At 39.8% G+C, this 7,645-nt stretch overlaps 1 protein-coding gene across 1 annotated transcript; it reads left to right on the top strand.

Moving 5' to 3' along the window:
• Positions 1 to 3,008: 3,008 nt before the first annotated feature.
• Positions 3,009 to 5,263, top strand: LOC116055573 (olfactory receptor 11A1-like). The gene is made up of 2 exons (XM_031307582.1): positions 3,009 to 3,945; positions 5,253 to 5,263. Exons 1-2 carry the CDS (start codon positions 3,009 to 3,011, stop codon positions 5,261 to 5,263), a joined length of 948 nt encoding a protein of 315 aa, XP_031163442.1.
• Positions 5,264 to 7,645: the final 2,382 nt, after the last annotated feature.

The following is a 7,645-nucleotide window of genomic DNA, read 5'->3' on the forward strand; positions in this document are numbered from 1 at the left end:
CCCCTAGCGGCAGAAAATTACATATTGTACGTTTAACCATAGTCCTCAGAAATCCACCAGAGTTTAGAACGGCAACACAAAGAAAGAGGAAGGGGATGGACAGCCAGCCGAAATGAGGGACACCCAACGTTATTTCCGGCGGTACTGGAGCAATCCCGGAAACGAAACACCGTCGATATAGACCAACCAGCTGCTAAGCTAATCTTACCCTGTCTTTAGCTGCATGCTACCAGACGTGCGAAAGCAGGCAGGCTTCGATATAGACAAAATACTGGATGAATCGCCGTTGCTGCTTTTGATTTTGATAGTCTAAATTGAAAGCTCATTTTAATGGATATCTGCTTTGCTGTGCACAAAGACACACAGAGATACACTGGTAAGAGCTAATGAGGTTTAACCATGTATCAGCTAATTTAAATGGCTCACGTTACTGTATTGTGTCAACAGTTAACTTCATTTAATATTGTATGTGGCTTTTTCTTTTGCATGGTGCAAATAGATAGATAGATAGATAGATATATAGATAGATAGATAGATAGATTTTTTATTGATCCCAAAAAAATGGGAAATAACATTGTTGCAGCAGCAGCAAAATTTCAGACACACAGCACACGTACAAAGTAAACATTAAATAATAGGAAAAAATATACATGAAATAATAATAGAATAATACCCTAGCAATATTTAAAAATATATACAATTTGGAAATAAAATGTTCCACCAAAACAAGTTCCTTCCTGAGGCTATTTAGCAGCGCCACCGTCACTCCGACCATTGTGATTGGTTTAAAGAAATGCAAACAACCCAGAGTTTTTTTTTTCCTATCCCAGAATTCATCTGTGGTGTAGCTAGAATGTAAGACTAGTTTATTGTCAACTACATATGGATTTATATTTGGTTGTTGAAGCATTGGTGCTTGTGTAAATTGTATTTAGTGTTGTATTTTCAACTTTAATCACATATTTTGACATTCTTTTAAGCACCTGTTCATGTTGGTTTTATGTCAGTTACTTTTCTCTTCTAATGTACAAGAGATGTGACGTTATTTTAATCTATTGATACGTGTTCACGGAGACGTTTTTGTCGTTTTTTACGTGGTGGACAGTACGAAAATGTGAAGTAATGTATTTCAATGGTTAAGCATATTTCGTGGTCAGAGCACGAAAATGGCAGGGAGTAGTATAAAAAGCCGAAAATCCGCGTAGGGAGGTTGGTCGGGGTGGTAGATGGGTCAAACAACACAGGACTTTCATCCGGGCAGGTGGACATCGCGTCCCGCGTGTGGTGCTTTGTTTCCCAGGGATAGTGGCGCTTTGTTTCCCGGGGATAGTGGCGCTTTGTTTCCCGAGGATGGCGTCCCCGCGTGTGGCGTTTTGTCCCGCGTGTTACTGTGGCGCTTCTCCCGGCATGTAAGGCGCCCTTTCCCCGTAAGGTTTTTCCTAAACCCAACCTCCGCCATCCCGTTATTGTGGCGCGTCCCCAACGGGCCGCCTCACGGGCGCCTCCCGGCTTATGGAGCGTCCTTTTCGGGCCGCCTCCCGGCGTCCTTTCCCCGAGAAAATTTACATAAACATTTACACGTAAAAAACAAGAAAAAAACGTCTCCGTAAACACGTATCAATAGATTAAGAATAACGTGACGTTTACACGAACTGTGTTGTATTTAGGACCTACTTGTTTGCACATTTGTGTAATTTTTCGCCGCTTTAGAAATGATATTTTCTGTCATTAAATTCTGCCAAACGCAACAACCTGCCTGTTCGTTGGAGAATGCAATATTAAGCTAGCTGTATAGCTGAAGATTACATGGTCTGCAACAACTTTTAGAACATAGAAGTCTCTCACTATCTTTTATTGTTTCTGAATGTAGCACTTGAAGCATTTCAGCATATTTGATGAAGCTGATGTACTGGCATCATTCTTGAGAGTTTGGGTTGTATCCACATGGTTGAATGCACACTATATGTGTTTTTGTGTTTTTATCTAAGCTGGACCATTCAGTTGAAACAGATCGAAGACGTGAGCTTAACTGACATGTAGCACAACAACGGGACAGTTAGGGTTAGTAATATAAAGTGGGTGGGGTTAAAAAAAATTGCGTTTCAGTGACATGTGTGAAGAGAACAGGGACATGAAGCCCGGTCTCCTGGGTGAAGGTCATGTGTTTTTTGACCCATCCACAATCCCAACCAACCTCCCTATGTGAATCTTCGCTTTTTCATACTACTCTCTACTGTTGTCTCTCTACATACTACTCTCTACTGTTGTCTCTCTACATACTACTGTCTAATGTTGTCTCTCTACATACTACTCTCTACTGATGTCTCTCTACATACTACTCTCTACTGTTGTCTCTGTACATACTACTCTCTACTGTTGTCTCTCTACATACTACTCTCTACTGATGTCTCTCTACATACTACTGTCTAATGTTGTCTCTCTACATACAGGAGGGGACAACAAAGCATTTCACTGAACATGTAACGTTATGTTGAATATATGACATAAACTTGAAGTTGAAGTGATTCCACCACTTTAAATATTTTAATATTTCTGTAGATCGCTTTTAAATGAAATTGTTTTTAACTACCAACAAATTAAAATTATTTTCTGAGCATCAGCTAGAAAATCAGTAATTGGTTTCTACACGATGACGTCAGTCTGCTGCTGTGGGCGTCCACTGACTCTCAACGTTTAGAAGAAGCAGAAGCAGAGTTACAGTTCAGTACGGAGGGACTCACAGTATCATTCACACAATGTCACAAACTGTTTGTAGTTTCTCCTCTAACCATTGTGTTGACTTTAAATAAGAGCGGTAAGTTGTACGATGTTTGTCACACATGATTCCTCACTCATTTGTTGACTGTAAGAATACTGTTTGTGTTGATGCTTTAGCTGCACTCTGTGATACATGTTAACATTTAAACTGTTGCACACTTGTAACAGACAACATGTGACATTGTAATACTCATATTGTGATACAGTCTTTTGAACTGAAAAGGAGAATCATGATAAACTCTTCATATGTTTCATATTTCACACTTGCTGCTTACTTTGACACTGGGTTGTTTAAATATTTATATTTCTTGCTCATTATGTCTTTTTATATTATCATAGTTTGTGCTAATCTTTTGCTGATTGTGGTTATCTGTATGAACAGGAGCTTACATGAACCTATGTACCTTTTTCTGTGCAGCCTGTTTGTAAATGAACTGTATGGTAGTACAGGGTTGTTTCCATTCCTTCTGGTTCAGATCCTCTCTGACATTCACACTGTTTCTGCTCCATTCTGTTTCCTGCAGATTTTCTGTTTGTATACTTATGGCAGTGTAGAGTTTACTAACTTAGCCGTCATTTCTTATGACAGATATATTGCTATCTGTTATCCTCTACAATATCACGTACATATGACATCTAAGAAGGTCATTGTGCTTATTGCTGTAACATGGTCTCTTCCTTTTGTTGTTGTTTTTGTCACGACATTATTGAGTTCCTCCTTACAGCTGTGTGGGAACATAATTGATATAGTTTACTGTGACAATTATTCCATCATAAAATTGGCTTGCTATGACACCAGAGTAAATAATGCCTATGATCTCATTGCTGCTTCTCTAATAGTCTGTGTTCCTGTAACTGTAATTTTTTACACTTACATTAAGATCCTTAAAGTGTGTTTTTCTGGTTCTAAACAGACCAGACAGAAAGCTGTCAGTACCTGCACACCTCAACTTGCTTCCCTGCTCAACTTTTCTTTCGGGGTTTCCTTTGAAATATTACAGAGCAGGTTTGATATGAGCAGTGTACCCAACATGTTACGAATATTGTTGTCATTGTATTTTCCAATATGCCAACCGATCTTTAACCCTGTTATGTATGGCCTCAACATGTCCAAAATACGCATCATCTGTCAAAGTCTGCTTTCAAGTTCTGTGTTGGGAGGTTGCTGTAATGTCTTTTTGTTCAAAACTGGATTTTCTAAAATACGGTTCAGAAAAAGTATCATGTGATAATGTAATGAATGTTGTAATAGAAAGAACATTTCTTGTTATAACTTGATATTGATAGCTTTTCTCTTTTTCATGTGTGGCACCACTATGTTTCAGTACAAATTCACAGTATCAGTAATTTGGTTTTGAACAATACTAAAGTTAAATGAGTCAAGACATTAGAATTTAAATTTGAAGTTAGAAGAAAGCTTAACCTTCTAGTCATTAACTTAAATAGAGCAGATTTGTCATGTCCAAAATGATGTCTGTGGTTTGTTCCCCCGTGGGATCTTCTAAACATTCACTAATGGCGCAATTGTGTCTGAGCAATTGTAATTCACAGATTCCACTTGCAGTTAGTTTATATGCTGACTTTGCTATGTCTGAAGGTCTGACGTAACAGCTCTTGGAGTGTAATCAGTGGAAAAAAGAAGAACTGAAACTAAACTTTTTAGAGGAAGATAACAGGGTAGAATTGCCAGACATCAAGAATATATTTGATAAGATGCATTGTGTGTGAAACTCTGCTTAATAGTTATATTGGGAAGTGTAGCTTTGTTCAGCTTGAGTTAAACAAATTGAGAAAGCAATAAATGTTTGCCCTTGGCTCAATAGTGTCAACAGTAATCATTTCTTTAGTTAACATATTTTATTTAAAGGTTGGACATTTATCATGCAGATGTCCACACAAAGTTGATCTAGTCAGAGAAAGGGGATCTACTCTAGTTCACATCGTTATGGTCTTATTAGAGCTGTCACCGATGATAAAAGACCCAATTACACAAAAACAAGCCTATAAAAATGTGTTAAAAGAAGTGATTGCAAAGTGACATGCAAATAACTTTAGTCTTGTGGAGAGAACCATCTGGAAGGGCTTTGAAACTCAACTTGCCATTCCTGCTGTAGTGGGGCTCTAAAAGGCTCTAAGGCCAGTCTAATCTGACTCCAGTTAATTAATTCCCCTGCCTTCTTTTATTGGACTTACGTTCACCAAACACAAGGATCAATCAGAGACGATGAGTTCAGTCAGCCAAGTTTACTGAGTCCAGCATAAGAGTTACAACACAGCTGTGGGTTCACAACACAGAGACTAAGTTTCCCTAGCGACAGACATAAAGTCAGGGCTTGGTCCACCAAGATCTCGTCCGAAAGTGAGCCCCGATCTATTCTTGTCTCTGGTAATGTTCCAGCTGTTTTTAAACATGTTGTTGTGTAGCGTTTGTTAAAAAAGGAAAATCTCAACTCCTCTGTTCTGTCTAATTTCAGGCCCATCTTGAAACTGCCGTTCCTCTCTAAAGTCCTAGAGAAAGTAGTTTTGACCCAGTTGCAAACATTTTTAGATATTCATAATGTTTATGAAAAGTTTAAGTCTGGTTTTAAACCCCATCATAGCACTGAAACTGCTCTTTTAGAGTCTTTAATGACCTAATCTTTTTTTTTTAAAGATTATTTTTTGCGGCTTTTTCCCTTCATTGACAATGGATAGACCAGAAAGGGGGAGTGAGATAGGGGATGACACGCTACAAAGGGCAGCAGGCAGGTCGGATTCAAACCCTGCGCCGCTGCAGGACTCAGCCAACATGGGGCGAATGCTCTTACTGGGTGAGCTAGAGGCCTCCCCTAATGACCTAATCTTAACTGTTGATTAAGGAGTCCCCACCATCCTGATACTCTTAGACCTCACTGCTGCCTTCAACACTGTTGACCACTCAATCCTCTTGTCACGCTTGGAACAGTGTGTAGGAATCAAAGGAACTGTACTCAGGTGGTTCCAATCATACCTCACGAATAAGAGCTTCTCTGTCCACCTTGGTGATTACCTTTCCGAGACAGCCCCATTAACCCGCAGTGTCCCTCAAGGCTCTGTCTTAGGCCCTATGCTATTCTCATTACACATGCTGTCCTTGGCGTCCATATTTGAAAAACATGAGGTCTCTTTCCACTGTTTTGCAGATGATGTACAAATTTATATACCTTTAAAACTAAAAACTAAGTGCTTATTGCTGCCACTGCTTGATTGTCTAAATGACATTAAAAGATGGATGAGCCTAAACTTCCTCAACCTCAACAGAGACAAAACCGAGGTTATAGTGTTTGGACATCACGATCTGGTTGATGTCGGCACCCTAGGACCACTAGCTCCTAATATTTGCTCCACTGTAAAGAGTGGAGTCTATTTCGACAACGCCTTCACATTTGAGAAGCAGATTTCCTCCGTTGTCAGGTCTAGCTTCTTTCAGCTGAGGAATATAGCCAAGGTAAAGGCCTATTTACGTCCTAATGACTTAGAGAGGCTGGTCAATGCCTTCATAACTTCGCGACTTGACTATTGTAATTCTTTGTATATGGGTTTAGACCAGTCATCTATTCAACGCCTGCAGCTAGTCCAAAATGCTGCTGCCCGCCTCCTGACAGGAAGAAAGAAGAGGGACCATATTACACCTGTGTTGCGCTCCCTCCACTGGCTACCTGTTCGCTACAGGATCAAGTTTGAACTCTTACTATTAACTTTTAAAGGACTGGCGCCGCCTTACCTGCCGAGGTCCTTCATGCTCATACTCCAGCAAGAGTGTTGAGATAGGCCAATCTGCTCCTCCTGGATGGGCCATTAACCAGGCTCATAACCAGAGGTGATCAAGCCTTTTCTGCAGCCGCCCCTAACTTGTGGAACAGTTTATCATTTCATATTAAAACCGCCCCTACTCTCAAACACATCTCTTTTCTCTGGCCTTTCCTTCCAGCTAAGGAAAGATATTATTACCCTTGTTTGTTTATTATTTTTCTGTTGTGATGTAATCTGTATTCAAATGTTTCATTGTTGTTTTTACCTTGTAAAGCACTTTGGTCAACCCAGTTGTTTTTAAATGTGCTATATAAATAAATAAATAGAAATATTCTCTACCTTAATCTTTTATCCTCCCCTCACATGGGGGTATCTTCTTGTTTCTAAGCAGAAACTGTTATCTTCACACACACACACACACGCCAAGGTCGGGGCCTCTGTGTGGTGCAACTTCCTCTTCCGTTCTCATAACTTTAACTGTCTCAATGACTGATTTTACAAACTACTGGTTTGCCCAAGGCCCAAATCACAAAATGCACGTGCATTAATCGTCAAAGAAAATGAGTGGCGCTGTAATGAATTTGCTCTTTAATCGCATTCATTTTGGCAATCCTAGTTTTAGTTATATGAAGCAAAGGCTAACGATCAAAAGTCCTAAAATTTTAGGTTTCCAGCACTTGAAGCATTTCAACATATTTGATGAAGCTGATGTACTGGCAATATCCTTGCAAGTTTGGGTTGTATTCAGCTGGTTGAATGCACTTATTGTAAATCACTTTGGATAAAAGCAAATCAAGTCCGTCAATCAGCCATGTAAATGTAATGCAGTTTTTCCCCTATGGGAACACCTGCCAAGCCAGAAATATCGTTTTTGTTATGCCAAAAATAACGACAAATATCCATTTTTATTTCCCCTTTACTCATTCAGCGATGCGGCACCGTGGGTCACCCGTCCGTGAACGAGGCAGCGTCAGTGGTTAGTCCACGTCTGTAACAGCAGGACAGTCGTGTGTGTAATCTAATCTGCTGAAGTCATTCGAAATGGTTACAAACAGTCTCTGTAGTGAGCACCATGCTGTTTGTGTGTTTTTAACTG

This window comes from Sander lucioperca, chromosome 5 (genome assembly GCF_008315115.2).
Source record: "Sander lucioperca isolate FBNREF2018 chromosome 5, SLUC_FBN_1.2, whole genome shotgun sequence".
Classification (NCBI taxonomy): domain Eukaryota; kingdom Metazoa; phylum Chordata; class Actinopteri; order Perciformes; family Percidae; genus Sander; species Sander lucioperca.

What these genes read in the sequence shown, in the direction of transcription:
- LOC116055573 (XM_031307582.1), top strand. Translation starts at nt 3,009, where the DNA reads ATGATAAACTCTTCATATGTTTCATATTTCACACTTGCTGCTTACTTT.